At 57.2% G+C, this 21,815-nt stretch overlaps 3 protein-coding genes across 8 annotated transcripts in view; 2 read left to right on the top strand and 1 right to left on the bottom strand.

Annotated features, from left to right (window-relative positions):
* Positions 1–8,943, top strand: part of EZH1 (enhancer of zeste 1 polycomb repressive complex 2 subunit) — a 38,045-nt gene extending 29,102 nt beyond the window's left edge. For 5 of the 6 annotated variants that reach the window (XM_073798153.1, XM_073798154.1, XM_073798151.1 and 2 more), the window contains one exon: positions 151–2,561. In XM_073798153.1, the coding sequence (XP_073654254.1) occupies positions 151–211 (61 nt within the window). In that variant the 3' untranslated portion in view covers positions 212–2,561. Of the gene's footprint in view, positions 1–150; positions 2,562–2,885 lie in introns of those variants that run through there. The other variant, XM_073798152.1, reaches the window with a different exon arrangement.
* Positions 3,918–17,930, bottom strand: CNTNAP1 (contactin associated protein 1). The gene is made up of 24 exons (XM_033848276.2): positions 17,797–17,930; positions 16,775–16,876; positions 16,487–16,680; positions 15,890–16,037; positions 15,594–15,797; positions 14,798–14,982; positions 14,033–14,176; positions 13,147–13,408; positions 12,528–12,677; positions 12,098–12,269; positions 11,527–11,633; positions 11,261–11,380; positions 10,687–10,890; positions 10,334–10,490; positions 10,121–10,248; positions 9,638–9,823; positions 8,207–8,428; positions 7,711–7,950; positions 6,454–6,807; positions 6,166–6,293; positions 5,613–5,706; positions 5,180–5,425; positions 5,024–5,071; positions 3,918–4,186 (listed from the first exon to the last, which is right to left on the bottom strand). The coding sequence occupies exons 1-24, from the start codon at positions 17,861–17,863 to the stop codon at positions 3,918–3,920; spliced, it is 4,131 nt and encodes a 1,376-aa protein (XP_033704167.1). The 5' UTR covers positions 17,864–17,930.
* Positions 17,927–21,392, top strand: CCR10 (C-C motif chemokine receptor 10). The gene is made up of 2 exons (XM_033848288.2): positions 17,927–18,544; positions 19,594–21,392. The coding sequence occupies exons 1-2, from the start codon at positions 18,542–18,544 to the stop codon at positions 20,659–20,661; spliced, it is 1,071 nt and encodes a 356-aa protein (XP_033704179.1). The 5' UTR covers positions 17,927–18,541; the 3' UTR covers positions 20,662–21,392.
* The last annotated feature ends 423 nt before the right edge of the window (positions 21,393–21,815 follow it).

Below are 21,815 nucleotides of genomic sequence, written 5' to 3'. Positions count from 1 at the left end.
TGTTCTGATCTCTGATGCCTCGCCTCAGAAGCGGGAGCCTTGTAAGCTTTTGGTAGGGAGTGGGAGGGGAAGTGAAACGGGAGGGGACTCCTTATTTTCAATCCCAAAAGCCTTGCTAGTAACCTGGTTCCTCCTCCTGCTTTGGGACAGGTACAGCCAAGCTGATGCCCTCAAGTACGTGGGGATCGAGAGGGAGACCGATGTCCTTTAGGCCTCCTGGGCCCCTCGCCAGCACTGATGGTAGCGGCACTGTCCTGCTTTCACGCACACACCACTGCTGCCCCAGTTTCCTGCACTATGTGTCTCCCACACCGAGAAACCCCTACCCGCTCCCTCTGTAGTGAGGCCTCAGCTGTGTCCAGCGGGGACAAAACTGTCTCAGTGAGAGGGGAGACAGAGGCAGCTAGGGCTTGAGCTCCCAGGAGAGAGTTGCACAAGTGGGAGACCGACCTCAGGCCTCGGAGGAAGAGAGCACAGGCTGGGGGCGGGTGACTTACGCTTGAGTTCTCATCAGCTACCCAGGCTGTGGGCCTCGGGAGTTAACTTGGACGGTTCCTAACAAGCATTACCCCAACTTTCCAAATCAAGGGTCCTTCTGTAGTTGGGTTGCCAGCATATCTCTCTGTGGTCCTAAGACCTGGAGAGGACAGGCTAAGTGAAGTTTGGTACCTGGAGCTTATGAGTGGTCAGGGTTAAAGGCGAGCCTGGCGGGCAGCACAGACCGAACTCAGAGGGGAGATGGGTCATCTTACTACCTCTTTCCTCCTGACAGGCTTCAAACTGAAAGAGTGTGGGTTCTAAGTAAAGATATTCAATGCTGGGAGAAGGAAAGCTGAGTGCCATCCTTCCACAGGCAGAGAGTGAGAACCAGCCTGACGACAGTAATTAAACTGCTAAGCTTGGGGCCCAGCAGGCTTTGAGAAACCTTCTCTGTGTACTCTGGAGATGGATAGACACGTTTTCAGATTCCCGGGAGCAGGTACCAGTGCCCTGTCAGCCCCTTCCAAAGTTCTGGCTTAGCGACTGCAGGCAGGCATTACGCCACCACTGAAGAACGGGGGTGGGGGGCGGGGGTCTGCAGCCTGGGTGTGATGCTCTGGTTCCCTGCAGATGTAGTTGTCTTCAGGCCTTTCATTCCCCTTAGAGGCTGGGAGCCACTCTTGCTCCTCTCTTCCGGGTACAGGGGTGCAGGCCTGGACTAGAGAGGGGGGAGGTTAGTGGTTGATTACTTTCCTGTCTGTAGCCCCTGCTGTTGGAAAGGACAGTATGTGTTTGGAGGTGGGCAAGGAGCTCCCAAATTGCACGTGTTTGGGATGGCATCACGCATGCGGTGCAGACTGGCAGAGGGTATCTGAAGTGTCGAGAAGCAGGCCGGCCACCTGTGCCAGTTCATGATGCCGTTCTTTCTGGGATTCATGCAAAGCACTTTATTTCCTTTAGAAGGTCTATAGATTGAGGTGGAGTTTGAGCTGAGGTCTCTGGGGTCCCTGCCCAAATCTCGTTCCTGAGGGAGGAGGGGGAAGGAGACAGTGGAAGACTCTCCTTCAGTTCTGTCTTATGTCATGGTGGAGGCAGGAGGAGCTGCCTTGAAACAGAAGAACTGAGTGAGAATGGCGCCAGCTCTGAGAGCCGCCCCTGTGTCAACAGCTGGTGCTGAGCTGCAGGGAACAAGGAGCATTGTGCTGGGGAAAAAGACATGGGCAGGTACAGACTGGCCTAGGGAGTGTTAGGTACGGGAGCAGGCTTCTCCCTTCTCTCTGGGGAATTAGAGCCTCTCTTCCCCAGTCTGTGTTGACCACCCCCTTCCTCTAACCCCACTGGCTGTCCCATGAAGCAAGGAGTAGGGTTCCCTCTGGCCAAACTGTCACCTAGGGATTTTTGTGGAACGTGCATGCACGCACGTGCGTGCACACACACACACACACACACACACACATACACACACTCACATCCTCTCACTCACCACACTTGTGGGCACACATGCAGCCAGCACTGAGCACACGCCTAGCTAGTTCCTGACAGAAGCCTCTTTCCACCAGACTGGGCCAGCCCCCACTATGATTCTGAAATCTACACCTGCTGTGGTCTGTATGCATTGTGTACAGGGGACACCCTCTAGCTGGACTGTGGGCTCCAAATTACTCATAAATTATAGGGAAAAACCAGAGACAGATGAAGGAGGAAGAGTTAGGGCTGTCTGAAATGCCGGGGGCTGGCTATAAGGAGAAGATGGGGGGAAAGTTACATCCAGCCTTTGAGAGGCTAGGCTGACCCCACCCTTCCCTCCGTGTACAGAATCACTGTGGTTGATCCCCTCCCCCAGTGTCAGACCACTACTACTGCTGTTCCTCCAGCATTCCCGTCCTTATCCCCTGCTGTCCCCCACCTTTGAATGACGGGTCTTAACCCCTCCCCCTCAGACATGTAATGACGGATGGAGCAAGGTGGTGGGGACCGGCGGGGGGAGGCTGGTATATGTGCGGCTCTATTGCCAGTGAATTTCACGCACTTTAAAGTCCTGTGGCTTGTGACCTCTTATCTGAATAAAGTGGTAGAATCCATTTTGGCAAGTTGTGTACTGTGTGCTTCGGGGTCCAGGGATGGACCCTGGAAGGATCCAGGGATGGTGGTACAGGGGCAGCTCGGGCTGAAGCTGTAGCATTCTGATCTCCGCTTGTCCACGGAGATCTGGGGTTGGGGGAGATCTGGGGTAGGGCGTTGGCAAGAAGCAAGCAGGCTTCCAGTAGGTGATGCAAGGATTTTGAGTGCTCCCCATAGAGTTTCTGGAGCCGTCAGATTAGCCGCCTTAAAATCATCCCACTGTGCCCTAACCACGCCGCCAGCTACCACACACAGACTTAGGCTCTGTCACTCTGCTTTATTAGAACAGCTCCAAGTCTGAGAGCACAGCTTCAGAGTGGAGGCCGGATCAAGCTTGGGTGAATGACCGGCAGACCTCATGAGACTTCCAACACAGGAGAAGCACACTACAGACCATGGGCACAGCACAGGACAGGACAGTCGATTGATTTTTTCTTTTATATATAAACTGATAATTTAAAAAATTAGAGCAATATATAGAGTTTCTCTAGAGAGAGACTTTGCAACAAAAAATATATATAAAGAATATGACCTCCGGGGCGAACGAAGCAGCATCTCTGAGCGGAGGAAAGAGGGCTCCTCATGCATTGGAGAGGGGGGCCAAGCCTTTGGACGGGCACCAAGGCGACTGCATATCTTGGAAGAGGGAGGAAGAGTGGAGGGCTGGCTAGTCAGCGTGTCTGCGTTATTCTCTCTACATTGCAAGTTTTTTATGGCTTTGGCTAAAGCATGTAAAGCAGTGGAGGTACTAAGGTGCTAAACTGAGGCCTCTCGGTCTCTGTAAAAAACAAAAAACGGGGGTGGGAGACATCAGCGAAGCCCTCCCTGATCCCCAACTGAGTGGAAGCCAATGGAAGATGTTCTGCAGGGGAGGGGGGAGGCTGGGGGGTATGATTCAGCAGCCGCCTCCCCCCATACCCCGTGCATCCCTGCAATCCCACACATCTGTCCCTGCTGAGATTGAATATTTGAAGGGAGGCAGTTAATCTCCCCTGCACTCTGTTGTTAATCCCCGGCAGCAGCTGGGACAGGGATGGCAGGAAGGGCCTGTCTTAACCCCATGAGGCTTCTCTGGGGCAGGCAAACCACCAGGAGCCTGGGGAATGGGGACGGGCAGGGCATTGGTTTAGGCAGTGCGGCGCAGCCACTCCCTTTGGTCCCATCTGTGGCTCTGCCCACCACACTTGGCAGGAGGGAAAGCCTCTGGGTGAGCAGAGCCAGCTAAGAGGAGCCAAATGTCCCTGACGGGTGGGGCAGAGGCAGGGATTGGGGAATTTGGAGGAGATGGACTTGGTCCCTGAAGCCCTTCTCCTGATTCATTCGGACCTAGACTCCTCCAGGATCTGGGGTAGGTTTTGGTCCCGGGGGCCAGGGGCTGGGGCTGGAACTTGGGTAGAAGCTGGTGTTGGGGCCGGGTCTGGGGCTTGGGCCGGGCCTGAAGTAGGTAGGGGAGGTTTGCTGCCAGGGTGGTAATCGTGAGTGGCCTTGGGCTCATTGGTGTGGTAGGAGCCCTTGTAGCGATGATTTTGCAGATAGAAGAGCACCAACATTCCCACCAACCCCAGCAGCAAGAAGGCCACCAAAACTGAAAGAGAAAAAAAGGAACAATTCAGGGCAGATCTTTGGGGTTTCACCTATATACATACACACATGTATGCTTTTGGCCTAAAGCATACGTGTACAAGAGTGTCAGCTGTATGGCCACATCAAGCCATTCTTAAGTGTCTGGTAGGTCTAAATTCCTGGCTCATCCCCTGCCGTCTTCTGTTTGTAACATTCTCTTTCCACATCCCTGGCACTTACCCCAGTTTCTCGTCCCTCTGGATGTTACTGACCCCCATTTCCTCATCCCTTAGCTTTAGCCTCATTTTATTTTTTAATTTTCTTATAACAGTTTTATTGAGATATAGTTTACGTACCATAAAATGTACCTTTTTATAGTGCAGTGAAGCTCCTTTTAATAAACAGTTCCTGCCTAATTCTGGGACCTTTTAGATACTGAACACCTGACTTTGGTGGAACATAATGACCATGACCCAGCAGATAAGCATGTGACTTAAGCTGCTCGTCAGGAAGTGGAGATTATCTGATCCACAAGGTCATAAAGTCAGATGTGCCCAGCAATGGACTACCACTGAGAAGAGATGGTATATGGGATCAGGCATTGATGGGCACATCACTGTAGAAGCTCAGCCCCATTTTGATATTTCATTTCAATTAAAAGTCTATAGCATCCTCAGACATTTAAAAATCTCCAACCTGATTATCAGCTACCTTCAGCATAGCCTGTCTCATCCTTCTGGGCGCCACCATGCACCTAGTGCCTTCACCACCCCTCAGCCCTGAGGATACGGGGCAGGGAGGCAACGCTGACAGCCAGAGGGTAGAATGAGGAGGTCAGGGTAGTGACTGTGCTACTCACAGCCCAAAAGTACGGCAACCCATCCGTCATCGTGGTAGTACGGGAAGTCTGAAAAAGAGAAAGCACCAGGTAGGAGAAGCCGCCTCCAGGTTAAGAATCATTTCCTTTCCCTGTTGTCCCTCTCTTCCCTTCTTTTATTGTGTCCCAGGGATGTACCTGGGGGCAGATACCAGGGGTCCAGCTCAGGTGGCACCTCTGAGACGAGACGTGGCATGGCCCCGCAGTTAGACTCAGACAGTTCTCCCTGAACGCGAAGGGCCTCAGCCAGCTCCGAGGTCATGGGTCGAGGCGTTCGGAAGTGGCTCTTGAGGGGGGCCACATTGTTGAATCGGACACCAGACAGGCAGCCCGAGAAACCTGGCGTGTTGTAGCGCTGGATCTCCGGGTCAATCACTCCCGTCTCTGAGGGAGGGGCAGCCCAGAAAGAAACGGGCTTGGACCACCAATAGCACTGCCCCCTCTCACCATCGCTAGGTTCCCACTCCTTATCAGCACCTTCAATGCCACTCCCCGTCCTTCACTCCCCTCCGGGCTCCAGGGACTTCACCCACAGCTCCTTACCCAGAACGCCCTCTCAGCCCCAGCTTACCCATGACGCGCCCCAGATACAAGGCCTTGGGTGAGTCCAGCTGGCTGTCCACCAACAGTGAGAACTTCTGCTCTGTCAGGGGGAAGTAGTCCACCTGAGTGGGGAGGGGAAAGGAGATGAGGGAGGGAGAACCGGGGGCAGACGTAGCCCAGGCCGGGCTGGAACTCTCCTCTCCCAGTTGGTGGTGAGTCCTAGCTCGGTCCCAGGTGGGGAACCCCAGGACCCAGACATAGGATTTGGTATTAAAAACCCAGCAAGCTGGTTTTGAGCCCTGTCTTCGCAGCTTACGGTGGTTTGACTTTGGGGACCCCACTTTACCGTCTGAGCCCCTTTAGTGATTTGTCAAACGAAGACAAGAAGAAGAGCTGCCTACCTGAACCACCTCACAGAGAGGTTGTGAGGTCCCGTGAGATTACACACATGAACGTCCTCTGTAAACTGGAACGTGCTCTACAAATGCTAAACGTTTGGCATTTCCCACTGCCGCAACCTAGATGGCGAGGTTGTGGTCTGAACCGGCCCGCCTCCCTTGTCCCCCTCCCCCTGCACGCACCTGGATGAAGAGGTTGCGGTAGACCCGGGTGAGGTTGACGCTGTGGGGCTGGCCGTCAGTCACGGGGCGGGTGGTTAGTTGGTACACGTAGGGACTGGTGCCCAGCTGATAGCGCAGCTGCAGGGTCCCTGTAGGGTGGGGAGGAGGAAGAGGGGGGTCTCCTCTCAGCTCCCAAAGCCGCCATCTTGTAAGAGCACCTGAGTCCTTGTATTGGTCAATCGATAGTTACGAGAATGGAGGGCACCCAGAGACAGCTGGAATGGAGAGCGAGAGCCTCGGGGGGCTTACCGTCTTCCTTGATGAGCACAGCCATGTAGTCACGCACAAAGGAGCTGACGTAGAGCAGGACGGCGGGGGCGGAGTGGGTGCTGAAGCTGAAAGACACCTCCTCTCCAGTGACATTATAGACGGGTCCACGGTAGCCCGGCACCGGCCGGCCAGGCCGCGGGTAGTCAGGCAGGCGGTACCCAGGGCCATGGTAGCCGGGCGCGTAGCCGGGAGTGTCGTAGCCGGGGACGTAGCCGGGCTCGTAGCCCGGCACTGGCCGGCTCAGCATGTGGGAGAACTCGCGGGCTGCGGAGCGCAGCGCTGACTGGAGGTTATAGCGCATCCAGGTGCCCGGCTCAAAGAAACCGCCAATGTCTGAAGGCAGAGGGAGTGAGGTCAGGGCCCCTGTTCCCACATTCAGACGCTGTGTATGTCATCCACACACACCCTCTGGCACGTGTTCCCAGTCTCAGCCACCACCACAACCCGTCTCCATTCGCTTTTAGGTCCTCTGGCACCCCTGTATCACGGAATGGAATCGTAATATCATGGGAAATGTAAACGATCATCTAATCCAACCCCCGCGTTTTACAGCTGGGGAAAGCGAGGCTCAGAAATGGGTAGCTCCTTGCCTAGGGATGCACAGTAAGTGGACAGTCAAGATTAGAATCGAGATACCATAAGCCCATCTGGTACACCTGCCACTACTCACGCTTCCGAACCAAAACCAAAGGCCTTCTGTCAGTCCCTTAGTCCCTGTATCTCCCTACCTCACCAGACTTCTCCCACCAGTGACCTCCCTGCTCACTCATCCCCCTAGACCAGCCTTAGGGAGGCTGCAGTCTGGGTATATGTGCAGAATCTTGCTATGGTGAATGTCAAGGCTTGCCTTAACCAAGGACCAGGTTGTAGACATGTTTTAGGAGTGAAGCGATTGTCCAATAGGAAATGGCATAGGAGGGCGTCGTGCAGCCTGGGGGGATATGCTTGCAAGTGGGGTGACCTGTGTTCCCTTGGTGACAGTGGGAAGATGGGGAAGTTATTTGCTTGTTGCTTTTGATCTTTTTCGTGCCAGCTAGCTGTACCATCCCTTCCTTGCCCCACTTTATGCCTTTGGAGTCACCCAACATCTTCAACTGCCTGACTGCCCCAGCTCAGAGCGCAGGAGCCCAGGACGACCACAGTTTTCCCCGATGCTGACTTTGTGCCCTCCTTCCTTTCCTGCCCTCCCTACATCCCATTATGGCTCCCTGTCCTCCCACAACCAGCAGCACTAACCGTGGTTGCAATATGGCCCGTCAAAAGCCGTGAGGTCACAGTCACAGGTGTAGTAGCTGTAGCGCTCCACGCAGCGGCCTCCATGGAAACAGGGGAACCGGGGGTGGGCGCAGTGGCCCGTGCAGTTGGGTGAGGTTCCCTCAGAGGCATTGGCACGGCCCTCCAGGTTCAGAGTCACTCCGTTCAGACGCATAGCCCTCAAGCAACCCACGAAGGGCCGCCTCTTAAGCTCCGCAGATCCTGGGGAAGGTGGGCAGGTCAAGAAATGGGTGTAGAGCCAGAGACAGGGATAAGCATTGGGGTTCGGAAGGGAGCCAAGGGGGCTAGAAGAACAGAATAGATGCCAGGGACTGGAGAGGAAAGGTGGGCCTTTGGCTCACTCTGAGGTCGAGGGGATCGGGACCTAAGACACAGGGTTCCTGGAAACAAGGAGAGTGGCCTTGAGAGCGGGGGAAGGTGTCAGAGGCTTCAGACCTGCCTCTGGGTTGCTGCTCACCAACATAGAGGGGCTGGTCGTACTCCAGCCAGATGTAGGTCTGCAGGGGCATCGGCCGCACCACCCAAGGCCGGTGATCCACGCGGAGCCGGGCCTGCTTTACATTGATTTCAGCCCGGACCAGGTGCCACTCGTCATCGTTGAACTCAAAGTCATCGGAGTGCACTGTCAGGTTCTCATCCCCATTCCCCACGTCGAAGGCGAAGACCACATCCCGGGATGCTGGACAACGTTGGGGGTTAGGGGGAGAGGACTCAGACCTCCAAGATCCCTCACAGGTTCACCTGATACAACCCCTCTTCTTCACCCTTTGGAGCTCCTTGAATGTCCCTCCAATCTGTCTACAGCCTGGGACAAAACCCATAAACTGCTTAAAACCTCATACCCTGGACTTCCCTGGTGGCGCAGTGGTTAAGAATCCGCCTGCCAATGCAGGGCACACGGGTTCAAGCCCTGGTACGGGAAGACCCCACATGCCATGGAGCAACTAAGCCCGTGTGCCACAACTACTGAGCCTGCGCGCCACAACTACTGAGCCCACGTGCCACAACTACTGAAGCCCGCACTCCTAGAGCCCGTGCTCCACAGCAAAGAGAAGCCCCCACAATGAGAAGCCCACGCACCGCAAAGAAGAGCAGCCCCCGCTCGCCGCAACTAGAGAAAGCCCACTCGCAGCAACGAAGACCCAATGCAGCCAAAAATAAATAAATAAATAAATGTATAAAAAAAGAAAAAAACCCTCATACCCCTGGTCTCTCTCAAATTCCCAGATCCCTGGAGCCAGCTTCCCAGCCCCACTTCTCAGGTTAGAAGCATAGCTCATCAGGTAGAAGACCCCCACACACCAGGAGTCCAGCTTCCTTACAAGTCAGGGACCTAAGGCCCAGAGAGGCTAAGTGGGCGCTCGGGGTCACGAAGCCAGCTGTCAAGACAGAGCTGGGGGACTTCCCTGGTGGCGCAGCGGTTGAGAGTCCGCCTACCAATGCAGGGGACGCGGGTTCGATCCCTGGTCCGGGAAGATCCCACATGCCGCGAAGCAACTAAGCCCGTGCAACCATAACCACTGAGCCTGTGCTCTAGAGCCCGCGAGCCACAACTACTGAAGCCCACACGCCTAGAGCCCGTGCTCTGCAACGAGAAGCCACCGCAATGAGAAGCCTGCGCACCACAACGAAGAGTAGCCCCCGCTCTCTGCAACTAGAGAAAGCCCGCACAGCAACGAAGACCCAACGCAGCCAAAAATAAATAAATAAATAATAAATAAATTTATATATATAAAAAAAAGAGCTGGGTGTAGAAGCCAGCGCCATCTGAAGCCCTTTCCATGCTGCCTCGCAGAGGGGCATCTTACCCCTTGTCACTTGTCCCAGCCTCCACCCACCCCACACCTCCCCAGGGATCTTCATCCCCCGGCAACGTCTGCCTGCTCACTGTTGAGTTCCACCCGCACGTAAGGTCGGCGCCACTGGCAGTAAGGGCCCCCTGCATTCTCTAGGAAGACTCCTGAGGGAGCCGAGGTCCTGAAGTAGAAGGAGACATCAAGGCTGTGGTTGGCCTGGATTGGGGGAAAGCGCAGTGCAGCCCCAGTGTGGAAGGCGATGGTGTTCCAGGAATTTCCTACAAAACCAGATGGAGGAAGGCCTTGTCAGCGAGGTAGGAGGGGAGAAGAGTGAGGCAGCCTCAGGTCGGGGGGAGACAGGGCAAAAGGGGACAACTAGGGGTCCCCAGGGAAACTTAAGGCGTGTAATGAAAGAGAGGAAGGTGCCGAGGAACAACACAGGTGTGGGCATATCACACCAGGAGCTGGGGTGTCTGGCAGTGTGTCCTAGAGACCCCCAGTGGATCAGGTAGCCTAGATTTTGGAGACTGGAGAGCTGACCCTGGGAGGGTACACAAAAAGGGTCTGTCACTCACGATCACCATAGCAGCGCAGAGGTCTCAGGAAGAACTGGGCCTCAGAATTGGAACGGTTCGTGTCCCCCACCACCACCTGAGTGACAGGCAAATGGTCCACAAAAGTCAGCAGGCCCTTGTCGGTCCTCCTGTGGGGACAGGATGTGGTGGCTCAGCCTGTGCCGCTCAGGGGTCCCTGGCGTCCTGAAAGCCCTGGCCCTTTGCCCCCCTTACCACTGGGGCTGGTCGGCGTCACAGTTACAGTGCAGAGCGGGGTCCACACAGCTCCGGTCCAGACCACAGGCACAGCGCTGAATGCCGGGCTGCGAGCCACCCCAGTAGAAGTGCTGCTCCTCATTGCGGCCGATCCAGAAGCTATAGGGGTAGCCTCCTGGGGAAGAGGTGCAGGCAGTCTCCAGGCCCTGCCCTCCATTAGCCTCTGGGCTCCTCTCTCACCCTTCCAACCAGCCCAGACCCTTTCTTGAATCCTGTAGCCCAGGGCTCCCTTGAACCCTCTAATCCTCTTCTCCCAGACCCCACCGGTCTCTCCTCCAGCTCTTGCCCTCCCCACCCCCACCCCCCCTAACCTGCAGTGTTGAGCAGCCGGGAGTTGTAGCAGGAGAACTCAATCCACTGTTCACAGTGCTGGGAAGCATTGGCCAGGGCACTGACTTCCTCCCAGGATGCATTCCAGTACTGGACGGCCCCGAGGAATGGCCGCTCCATGCTAGAACCTGTCACCCGAGTTGTCCACAGCCTGTCATGCCTCACAACTGTCCAGGCCCGGTTCTCTGGGGGAGGGGGATGAGACAGAGCTGTGGCTGGAGACGGGCCTTCCCTACCCATGTCCCTGCCCCGCCCCCAGCACCACTACTGCAATCCAGAGACAAGAAACGTGGCCAGCAGCTCCATTTCAGCCCAGCTCTAGGCCCCCAACGTCATAGGCCGGAGATGAGACAGCTGGAATGGATCAGGAAGCTGGAATCTACCTGCAAGGCTAGATTACAAATCCCTGAGTGTCCCCTTCCCCCTTCTGTCCTCCTTTACCCCCACCACCATTTAATCTCACTGGCCCCTGTCCACCCTTCCATCCTTCCATTTCCCCCACACTCCCACATTGCCTCATCAGCTGCCCCTCCACCACCCGTCAGAGCCACTTACCTCGGATATCACAGTACACTACAAATGGCTTCAGGGGGCCACTCCCATCAGGATCAATGGTGAAGTTGCCGGAAGTTTTCCCACTGAGCCGATAAGCCTCACAGGATTCCTTATACAAAGCTGGTCGGTGGTGAGGTGGGGAAGAGGCAGTTATAGGGCCAGGGGGCTAGGAGGGCCAGGCCTACCATCTCTAGCGGCCTCAGGATTGCCAGAAACCTCCTGACCTCCCCTGCCTCTGACTCTCCCCCGTACCCAAGCTGGCTTACGTTGGTGGCAGGTCTCCCCCTTGTAGCCTGTCAGTTCACAATAGCAGATGAAGTCATCCCAAGACTGGTAGCAGCGTCCGTCATGCTCACACATATTAGGGCTGCACCTAGGTGAGGGGTCAGCACCGAGGGAAGGAGCCTTACGGGGAGCTTGAGCGTACAGTCTGATGCTTACAAGCTTCACTCCCAGCTCCCGGGAGCACCAAAACCCAGTGCGAAACATACTCCACCTACCAAGCTTAAATGCTGGGGCATTAGGCAGGCCTCAGGGCTCAAGTACTATACTGTTTCCCCTTCCCCAAAGGAATAAATAATGCCTTTCTTCCCCCACCCCCCAAATAAAACCCTCGAGGACCAAAAACAGATGCTTCATTTCCATTCTGAGCATGTGTCACTTTAAGGGAAGAAATAGAAGGTGAGAGGTCAAGGAGGAATCATCCCCAGGTAGGAGACTTTGGAGCTGGGACCAGGAGAAGGGAGATCATTGAGAAAGGCCATTCCCATCATTGGGAGACCATGGAAGAGGGCTTTGGAGGGGTCACCTCTTGTAGGGAGAGGGGCTTCTGGATACCTATCAGTGATGCCACATGTGTCAAAGAGGACCTCAGCATAGTATCCAAGCCGCCGGCCCTCCACCAGAGTCAGGTTGACCAGTTGACCATCCACCTTGAGCAGCTCCATGCAGCCATGGAACGCCGTCTGGTTGGAGTGGCAGCCCGATCGACTGGCTGGCTTGGGACAACCTGGAGCAACCACCCCTGTGAGGCCCTCCCCAGGGGAGACTCCAGCGACCCTCCCCCAGGGAGATGCCAAGGGAGAGCCAGACATGAAGGAAGGAAAGGGGCTAGTAGACAATGACAGTGACCTTCCAGTCCCCAAGGCCCCAGAGGGACAAGAGGGATTAACTGCTACAAAACTCTCCATGTAGCCCTGTCTGGGTGGACTTAGATGGGGCCTTCCCACCCAGAGACAGGGGTCTAGCCAGGTCGGCCTCTGCTTACCTCCAAAGAAGTATGAGGTTCCTGTTCGGATCAGCAGTGGGTATGAGACCCTGACCTCTGCCCCCTCCACATCATCAATGCTGATGACTGCATGGTTTTCCTGTGCCACAAAATTCACCTCGTGCCAAAAGCCATCATTCAGGCGGAACCCTGGACAGGACAGGAGGATGGTGTGGGGGGGGAGGGGGGCACCACGTTCTAGAAGAGGCAGCAACCCCACTCTGTGTCCTAACAGTAGCCTATGTGCCTCCCATTTTTACACTTATCAACCTGAGTGGTGACATCTCTGAATGTCTCTCTTCACTGTGTGGAACCCCAGTGGCTGACGCAAAAGTCATAACTGAATGACACCTCCAGAGACCCTCCGGAACTGGAGAGTACCAGGATTCTCGCCTTCCTGCTTCTCCTTAGCTCCTCAGATCTGCCCCGCCCTCCAACTCCCAGCAGCCTCCATCCACTCCCACCTTTTCCCAGGGCCCTGGGACCTCCTGCCCTGCTCCCTCCCCTCACTCCCTCACCCCTCTCCGGTGTGCAAAGGCTTCAGTCCAGGCCTACAAACTCCTCTGCTCTTTGCCCTTCCCTGGCCTCCCTGTGCCTCCCCCTTCCCTCCACCCCTCACCAGCAGCAAACTGAAGTTTCTTTCGGCCCGTCTGCACGATGGACACATTGACCTGCCCTTCACTGAGCATCAGCTCCACGTGGCCCAGCCCATCCCCCAGGCGGGAGAAAAGTAGCAGCCCGGTGAGATCCCAGGTACGGAAGCGAAAAGAGACTGCGAGGCGGCCTCGGCGAGGGAAGCCAGGCACTTGCACGAAGTTGTGAGGGCCTCCAAAGTTGATGGGGTGAGGAACCGGGTCCAGGCAACGGAATGCCACCTTACCCTAGGGACGAAAGTGAGGGTCTGTCAGCACCCGAGCCGATGCCCCGCCCCACCTCTGTGAGGAGTGAGGTTCCCTGGGTGCACCTCCCCAACTCCCCCAGAAACATGTCCAGCTGTGGAGGAGGTCTCCAGCCACCAAGTCGGCCTGCAGGACTCTATCCTGATCTACATCGTCTCCAGGGGCGACCGCTCCTTCCCTTCCTTCCAGCGTGGAGAGGCCATTTCCCGCCTGCTTCCCGGCAGCAGTGCCTGATTACGCTCCTGAGTTCGGGTGGGGGGAGCACCCACACCCACACACCGAAACAGCCCTGGGTTCAAGTCCCTCCTCAGCCCCTGCGCAGCTCCGTGACCCCTGGTGGAGCCACTCAGGGTCGCTACACCTTACTTTCCTCAGTTATAATTGAGGAGATGCTTAGACCGCGCCACAGCTTTTAACTGGGGGGTTGGGAGCTGGCCTTTCGCACTTCCTGTGAGGCAGTGATGACACCATCACCCCCACTTGAGCATCCCGCTGGGGAGGGGGCTCCTCGGCTTTTACATGATTCGCAATATCTCTTCCCACTCCACCTCTCGGTTCCAAGCGGCTTTGACGCCCCAGTCCTCCCAGATCCCCCAGCCCACTGGCCTCGAAGGTGATCCGTGAATGGCGCCGCACGGCCAGGTCCGCGATGTTGACTCGGTTGAAGATTACGTTTTCCATGCAGCCGCGGAAATTATGCCGATAGGCAAGGTTCTTCTGCGCGGCGCCCACCAGACCCCCGATGAACATCTGCGGGGCGGAGTGAGGCGTGAGTACACTACAAATGGCTTCAGGGGGCCACTCCCATCAGGATCAATGGTGAAGTTTCCAGAAGTTTTCCCACGGAGCCGACAAGTGCGGCAGCGCGCACGCCTTTCTCACGCTCCCCACCCCCACCCCCGCCGTACACTGTCCCACGCTCCAGGCAGATTGAGTTTTATAAGACTTGAGACACACAGTGCCCCAGTATCGGTATTGAAGCTGGAAGCTCGCTGGGCCTCCCCAGGCTTGGGTTCTAGCCCTGACTCCACCACAAATTGGCTGCATGCCCTTAGGTAAGTCAATGAACCTGTCTGGGATTCTTTATCTGCAGATCAGGGCCTGAAGGGGGCAATTTTCTCATCCTGTCCGATCCCCCAAATCCAGATTTCCAGACTCCATCTCAGTAGTTCTGGGGTGGAGTCCGGGAATCTGCGTGCTAATAGCAGCAGCAACAACAAAAACCCAGGCCTTTCTGGGAGTTTGCCAAGAGCTGCTAGCATATTCAGACACCCGAAAGCAGAGTCTTACCTCTGGTAGAGAAAAGTGCTGTCCCCCACCGGCCCACCCAGCATCCCACTTAACCAAATGGCTCCTCCCCTCTCCGCTCACCTCGGTGTCCAGGTTCAGTCTCTCGAAGTCGCCATTGAGCACAAAGCGCTGCTCGTAGCCGTCCAGGGTGAGATTTGCTTCGCGGCCAAATCGGTCCACGCGTACGTAATGCCAGTGCTGGTCATTGAGGACGCCACCGGCGCTCACGGTTGTGTGACCGGGCCTTGGCTGGATGGGGCTGCTGCCTGAGGGTAGGGTGGGGCGGGGTCAGACCTGGAACCTGGAAAACCCAAGCGAGCCCTACTGCCTAGCTAGTCCCCAGGCAGAGCAGCAGCCGGCAGCACAGAGGAGGGACTGCCCAGCGCCCAGGGCAGCCAGGGAGGGTGGGCATACAGAGATTGGACCACCCTCAGCCTGGGATGGAGCACTGGCCATTGGCCAGTATGGACTTAGAGTAAGCCATTCAACCTCTCTGAGCCTCTGTTTTCCTATCAGTAAAACTTGAGGCACGATAGTTGCTTCTACCTCATTATGTGGATGTTATGAAAAGCGATTGAGATGCAAAATAATAACGCTTTAGGCGTGTGTGTATATGTATATACAACGTTTTTACAATGAGGAAACAGACTGGGGAAGTGCTTGTCCCGCTGGTAGGTGGTAGAGCTGAGACTGGAATCCGCTTCTCCTGATCCCGAGTCCAGTGTTTTGCTAGCACCAAATTTTACACGAAAAAGGTGGGTTGGTCCAAACACTAAGGAAGGGAAGGATAAGGAGTGGGGTGCGGCTTCGCGGAGGAGGTGCAACAAGAGACGTGGGAGGAGACCCTCAGGCTTTGCGCCGGGATCTCTGAGCTCACCCAGGCTCATGTGCAGCAGCAAGTGCGCCCCCTGCAGCTCGAGTGTCACGTAGTCGCCCTGGGCGCCCTCGGCGTGCAACAGGAGCCCGTCCTTCTCTTCGGTCTTGAAGCTGAAGGCGAACACGTCCCACAGACTCCGGCTGACCCCTCGCGGGAAGCGGTACGAGATGGCATCATCGCCATCGAAATAGAGCACGTCGGACTCTGCGCGAGGGGCACTAGGTGGGTTGGGGACCGGGGAGACTCTTTGTCTCCCGGGCACCACCCCCACCCCGCCCACGACCTCACACCCTTACTGTAAGGGCAGCCGTAGAGGCCGAGCCTCAGGCCGATCTTGCCGCGCGGGTTCCAAGCCAAGGGCACGATGCGGATGTAGCGCGCCGTGAAGTGGTAGTGCAGGTCGTGGCGAACCACCGCCGACTCGTTCACGTTACCGAAGAAGGTCTGAGGGGCAAGGGAAGAGGAGTGACCACGTCCCCACCCCCTGCTTGTTTCTCCACAGCCTCCCAGTCCACGGTTGTCGCATCTAGCCAATCTCAACTTCTGGAAGGCAAACACTCCTTATCTCCCCTGCCTTCATGGCTTTACACAAACACAGTTTCCCTAGCCTAGAGCGTCCCATTATATCCTCAAAGGTCAACTCAGATGTCACCACCTTCATGAAGCTCTCCCAGATTTTACTCTGAAGTATGTTAAACCCTGTCACTGGGAATATCTTGCACACATGGGGAGCCGACAGTCCCTCTGGACTGAGTCCCTGGGGAGGAAGTCACTGCTCCTCATCTGTGCCCTCACCACTGCCTGCTGCCCCTCCCCCAAGATTGTGCCCGGCCCAGCCCAGGTCACAGAGCTGAAAAGGTTCCCCAAGTGTGTGCGCAGGGAGCCTGGAGTACCGCGTTGTGCCCTCGCTGATAGAACGGTGTCCAGCTGTCCACTCGGTCGCCATAGAGCAGCATGTAATGTGTGACCCAGTCCCAAGAGTTAAAGGAGCCCTGCGTGGCCACAGCCCGGATCCGGTGCTTCTTCATTAGGTCGATCTGGAGCCAGGGATTTGGGTCTCCAATCCGGGGAGACCATCCGCTTATGCCTATAGAAGGGGCAAGGCCTTTCACCACTGGCTCCCCATTCACCTCCAGCCCTCCAGAGTCCCCCACCCCACCGTGGGGCGCCACCACGCTCACCGTGCAGCCGGGCAAAACGGGGTGCGGTGAAGAGCCCATAGTAGGAGGAGGCACCCAGGGAGCGTGCATACAGGGGCCCAACCAGCTCCTCGTCACAGCCGTCTGGGTTGGGGGAACAGACATGTTGATCAGGGTGGCCCCTCCCAGTCTTCCCAAAGGCCCAGCACGCAGAGCAACCGGAGCTCTTTCTTCTCTCTCCCCCATTGCAGACCCAGCCCTAACTTAAACCATCTACTCAACCTGGTCTCCCCCATTGCAGACCCAGCACTAACTTAAACCATCCACTCAACCTGGTCTGCAGCAACAGCTGCACACTTCGGGGAGGCTGCCTTCTTCTTCTGGAAGAACCTGTAGGCCAGACCCTGCCTAGTACCAGCTGGGGATCAGTACACCCACAAACACAATCCCAAACCTCAGCATCTTTTAGAACCTGAGTCACCCCAAGACACCAATCCAGCCCCAGCCTTAGCCTCAATCCCAGTCAGCAGCGCCCACAGACCTGCACCAACCCCAAATCCAGGCCTTGGTCCCAACCCCAGCCGGTCCAAGCACCATCACCAGTTCCACGTGCAACCTTAGCATCATAAAGGGTCACCAAATACTGCATGGATCCCAACCCCAAAATCCAGCCCCAGCCTCAGCCCCAAACTCTGGTCCCTGGGCCAGCTCCAAGCCCAGCCCCAGCCCCTGGCAAAACCTTAACCCTAGCGGGGTCACTGGCACCACCCTTATTCCCAACCCTCAAACCCAGGCACTAGCTCCCGCTTGGATCCCAGTCCCCAATCCTCGCCCGGGCCGGCTCTATCTTCAGCTCTGAGCCCAGCCCCATCGCCGGGCGCGCGCGCCAGCCTCGGAGCTGCATTGCGGAGCGCCGGGGAGAGGCAGGAAAGGATGAAAGCGCACGAGCGCGCGCCGGCCGGGAAGGGACCCGCGACCACCCAGCCGCAATGCGGTCCGGGACCCGCCCTGCAGACCTTAGACTCCCAGGCCCAACCCCGCCTGCCTGCGAGCCCCGCACTCACAGTAGCCCCAGCCCCGGGCTCCCGAGACCGCGGCGAGCAAGATGCAGAAGAGCCGGAGACGCATCATGCAGGGCTGACGGATCCCGGCGGCCGCCTCCCAGTGCCCGTCTCCGGCTAGGGCTCCAGTTCCAGCTCGGGCTTTCCTCCTGGGGTTCGCAGCGGATGGCTCTCTCTCGACCCCTTACCCACCCCTCCCTCTTTCCTCTCTCCCCCCAACCTTTCTCCCTTGTCTCTCTCTGTGCTGTTCCTGGTTCTCCGCTGTTCTCGCCTCTCCTTCCACCCTCTCTCTTCTCACCTCCCCCCTCCCCCAGCCTCTCTCTCCTGGCACGCGCCGCTTTCCCGGACCCCGCGCAAGCGCGCGCCTCAGCCCTACTGCGAATGGGCGGGGGTAGAGAGCCTCCCGTCGCCGGGAAATACCCTGAATAACCCGAGGCCGACAGGGACTGTGGCCGCAGGGATGGGGGAAGGGAGGCTAGGGACGGTTAGGGGGTCCTGAAAAAATCCAAGAAAAGGGAGATGGAAGGGGAGGGTGCTTGGAGATGGGGAGAAGAGTAAGTAAAAGAATCTAACATTTTCTGACAGCAAATTATGCTCCAGGAACCCGTACTAGGCACCCTCAGCACCCTGTGAATTCTGCATTTTTACCTCACTCCACTTCGCAGATGAAAAACCTGAGGCTCAGAGAGGTCAGAAAACCTACCTGAGATCACACAGGTGGCTGCAAACCCGTTCTTTTTCTACTGGCATGGTAAGGAGAAATTACTTTTTAGGACGTAGAATAGGAAAGTTAGGTAAAGACGGCCCACAGACCCTAATCCCCACCGCCCTCCTGGCCCTTCTCCCCGCCCCTTCCTTCCTGTCCCACTAGTTTAACTTCTGTACCCAGTGGCTTTACCTCAGAAACCCGAGTAGCCAGAGATGGGGACTGAGCCCGCAAAGCAGGTGGGAGTGGGGGCAGGGGGGTAATGGTTACAGAGAGGGAGGGTAAGGTGAAGGGACGGGATTCTCTACCTAGCACCAGGCCTCTGCCATGCTGTGACCTACCTAGGATGCCTGGAGCCCTCTGGGACCAGGGGCCCTCCAGATAGATCGGGCTGGTAATGAGACGCTGGGGTTCGGGGACGGGACTGGGGTTCAGAGGGAGGATGAGCTGAACCTAGAGATCTAAGGTCCCAACTGAGCTCAGAAAACCTGAGCTCCAACCCTTACGACCCCCTTGTCAAGAGTAGTTCAGTGCACCTGTACTGGAGGCTAAGAGGTGGGGGTGAGAAGGGGAGAAGGGAAAGGAGACATAGAAAACCTCTTCAGGCCAAGCATGGAGTCCAGGGACCAGGTCTCAGGCAAAGTCTGCATGTGGATGTTCTTCCAGGAGAGGGCGCTGCAGAAGAACTGAAGCGCTAAGATTTATTAACAATACAGACACTTGGCCTATGGAGAGCACAGATGCTTCACATTCATTATCTTCCTTATTTCAAACAACCCTGCCGGGTGGGCTGGTCAGGATTTCTAATCTCGACATTATGTATTAGGCAACTGGAGAGCCAGAAAGAGCAAGTGATTCAGTCAAGGTCACCGAGGAAGCTGGATGTAGAGGCAGGAGGGGTGCAAGGGAAGCCAAGGCCTGTCTGAGGGTGTGCTAAGAAGAGTGTGGAGAAGAGTTTATGTCTTCTCCCCGGGTACTGTACCATTGTACCTGGTCACACAGGAGCCCCCAGCTTGGAATGCATGTGCGGGAGGGGGAGGTGTGTGGTGGAGGCATGCCTCATAAGGTCTCTCTTCTCATTTTGGCCTTCCCAGGTCTCCTGGGGCCCCTACTCCGGGGACGATGAGGAGGCATACTCGGCTGAGCCGCTGCCAGAACTCTGCTACAAGGCCGATGTCCAGGCCTTCAGTCGGGCCTTCCAACCCAGTGTCTCCCTGACGGTGGCTGCGCTGGGTCTGGCTGGCAATGGCCTGGTCCTGGCCACGCACCTGGCGGCGCGACGCGCTGCCCGCTCGCCCACCTCCGCCCACCTGCTCCAGCTGGCCCTGGCCGACCTTCTGCTGGCCCTGACCCTGCCCTTTGCTGCAGCCGGGGCTCTGCAGGGCTGGAGTCTGGGAAGTGTCACCTGCCGCGCCATCTCGGGCCTCTATTCGGCCTCCTTCCACGCCGGTTTCCTCTTCCTGGCCTGTATCAGCGCCGACCGCTATGTGGCCATCGCGCGGGCCCTCCCAGCTGGACCGAGGCCCCCGGTGCCGGGCCGTGCACACTTGGTCTCAGTCATCGTGTGGTTGTTGTCGCTGCTCCTGGCGCTGCCTGCTCTCCTTTTCAGCCAGGACGGGCAGCGAGAAGGCCAGCGGCGCTGCCGTCTCATTTTCCCCGAGGGCCTCACGCAGACGGTGAAGGGGGTGAGCGCCGTGGCGCAGGTGGTCCTGGGCTTCGCGCTGCCGCTGGGCGTCATGGCGGCCTGCTACGCGCTCCTGGGCCGCACGCTGCTGGCCACCAGGGGGCCCGAGCGCCGGCGCGCGCTGCGCGTCGTGGTGGCCCTGGTGGCTGCCTTCGTGGTGCTGCAGCTGCCCTACAGTCTCGCCCTGCTATTGGATACTGCCGACCTCCTGGCGGCCCGCGAGCGGAGCTGCCCCGCCAGCAAGCGCAAGGATCTGGCACTGCTGGTGACCGGGGGCTTGGCCCTCGCCCGCTGCGGTCTCAACCCCGTGCTCTACGCCTTTCTGGGCCTGCGCTTCCGCCAGGACCTGCGGAGGCTGCTACGGGGTCGAGGCTGTAGTCCAGGGCCTCACCACCGCGGCCGCTGCCCCCTCCGGCCCCGCCTTTCTTCCTGCTCGGCTCCCACGGAGACCAACAGTATCTCCTTCTGGGACTACTAGGGCTGCGAATCAAGAGGAGGGGGGCGGGCTGAGGAAATGATTCCAGGGAGGGTAGCGGGAAGAGGGAGTAGGTGGGGGACACTGAGAAAGAGGTAGGGACATCAGGAATTGCTTCTGTACTTCGGCACATTAAACTGACAACATGGAAATGAGGGGCAACACAACAACTGTTACTATTTTTGACTCACCGGCTTGGAAGTGATTTGCAGCAGGGCAGAGCTGGTGGGTCCCCCACGGCCCCGCCCCTTCGCACTCCGCCGCGCTTGGCTCTGAGTGGAAGGCGCTGAGAGCCTGGGTGGGGGTGAGGGGCTGCTGAGCCTGCTAAGGCTTTAGGCACTGACACCCCCTCCACCTTAACCCGGTCTCTGCCAACAGAGGTGAGGTGGGGAAGCTGCCAGGCGACGAGGGGCGAGCGTTCCTCCTGAAATAGTGTAAGAAAGAGCTTTCTAACAACCAGAGTGCTATCCAGTAATGGCTGCCTTAGCAAGTACCGAGTTCCCGGCCTCTGGAATGTTCCGGCTGAGGCTGTCGGGGACTGTGTGTGTGCCTATGCCTGGTGTGGGGGTAGGAACGGGGCCAGGAGATTCCCGTTTTGGGTTGGATTCGGTTACCACTCTACAGTCCCCTCTAAGGTTCGCTGGTGGAGAGAAAAAGTTATTTGAAAAGTTGAGTCGCAGTTTTTCACCTTGGAGAAAATCCAAGGAGAGAATTCCAATTTGCAAATTTCCAAAGAGTGGTTAGCACGGGCGGGGTGGGGGTGGGGTGACAGCCATTCTCCGTCTTCCTTGGGGACGGGCTCAGAGGGAATGTACTGAGCCTGCCGGAGAGAGGTTAGACAAGGGAAAGAACTTCCCTGCAGGCAAAGGCCTGGGATCCAGATAGGGAAGAGAGTATATGGTGTGGTGTTTCCATCCCTAGGAAGTCTCAGCGCAGGCCACTCTCATCTGGGGCGAGGGCAAGGCTGGGATGGTCTCTAAAGACATTGATTCCTGGTCTTTGTTTTACACAGTCACGACAGGCAGGAGGGTGTCCACGTGCGACAACTCTCGCAGTTTAATATCCGGTCAGCCAAGCTGCCCCGACCACTCCAGCCTGGAGTCTGGGGACCCAGGGCAAGAGGGGCGGAGCGTGGCGGGGATGTCTCCAGGGAGGCG

This window comes from Tursiops truncatus, chromosome 20, assembly GCF_011762595.2.
Source record: "Tursiops truncatus isolate mTurTru1 chromosome 20, mTurTru1.mat.Y, whole genome shotgun sequence".
NCBI classification, from domain to species: Eukaryota; Metazoa; Chordata; class Mammalia; order Artiodactyla; family Delphinidae; genus Tursiops; species Tursiops truncatus.
The sequence above is the reverse complement of the archived record's forward strand: the minus strand, read 5'-3'. Positions and strand labels throughout refer to the sequence as shown.

What these genes read in the sequence shown, in the direction of transcription:
- CNTNAP1 (XM_033848276.2), bottom strand. Translation starts at nt 17,863, where the DNA reads ATGATGCGTCTCCGGCTCTTCTGCATCTTGCTCGCCGCGGTCTCGGGA. An exon ending in GCTGCTGCACATGAGCCTGG is followed by an intron (nt 14,983 to 15,593) that starts GTGAGCTCAGAG and finishes CCCTACCCTCAG; the next exon opens with GCAGCAGCCCCATCCAGCCA. An exon ending in ACCGCAACCTCTTCATCCAG is followed by an intron (nt 5,707 to 6,165) that starts GTGCGTGCAGGG and finishes CTCCCCACTCAG; the next exon opens with GTGGACTACTTCCCCCTGAC.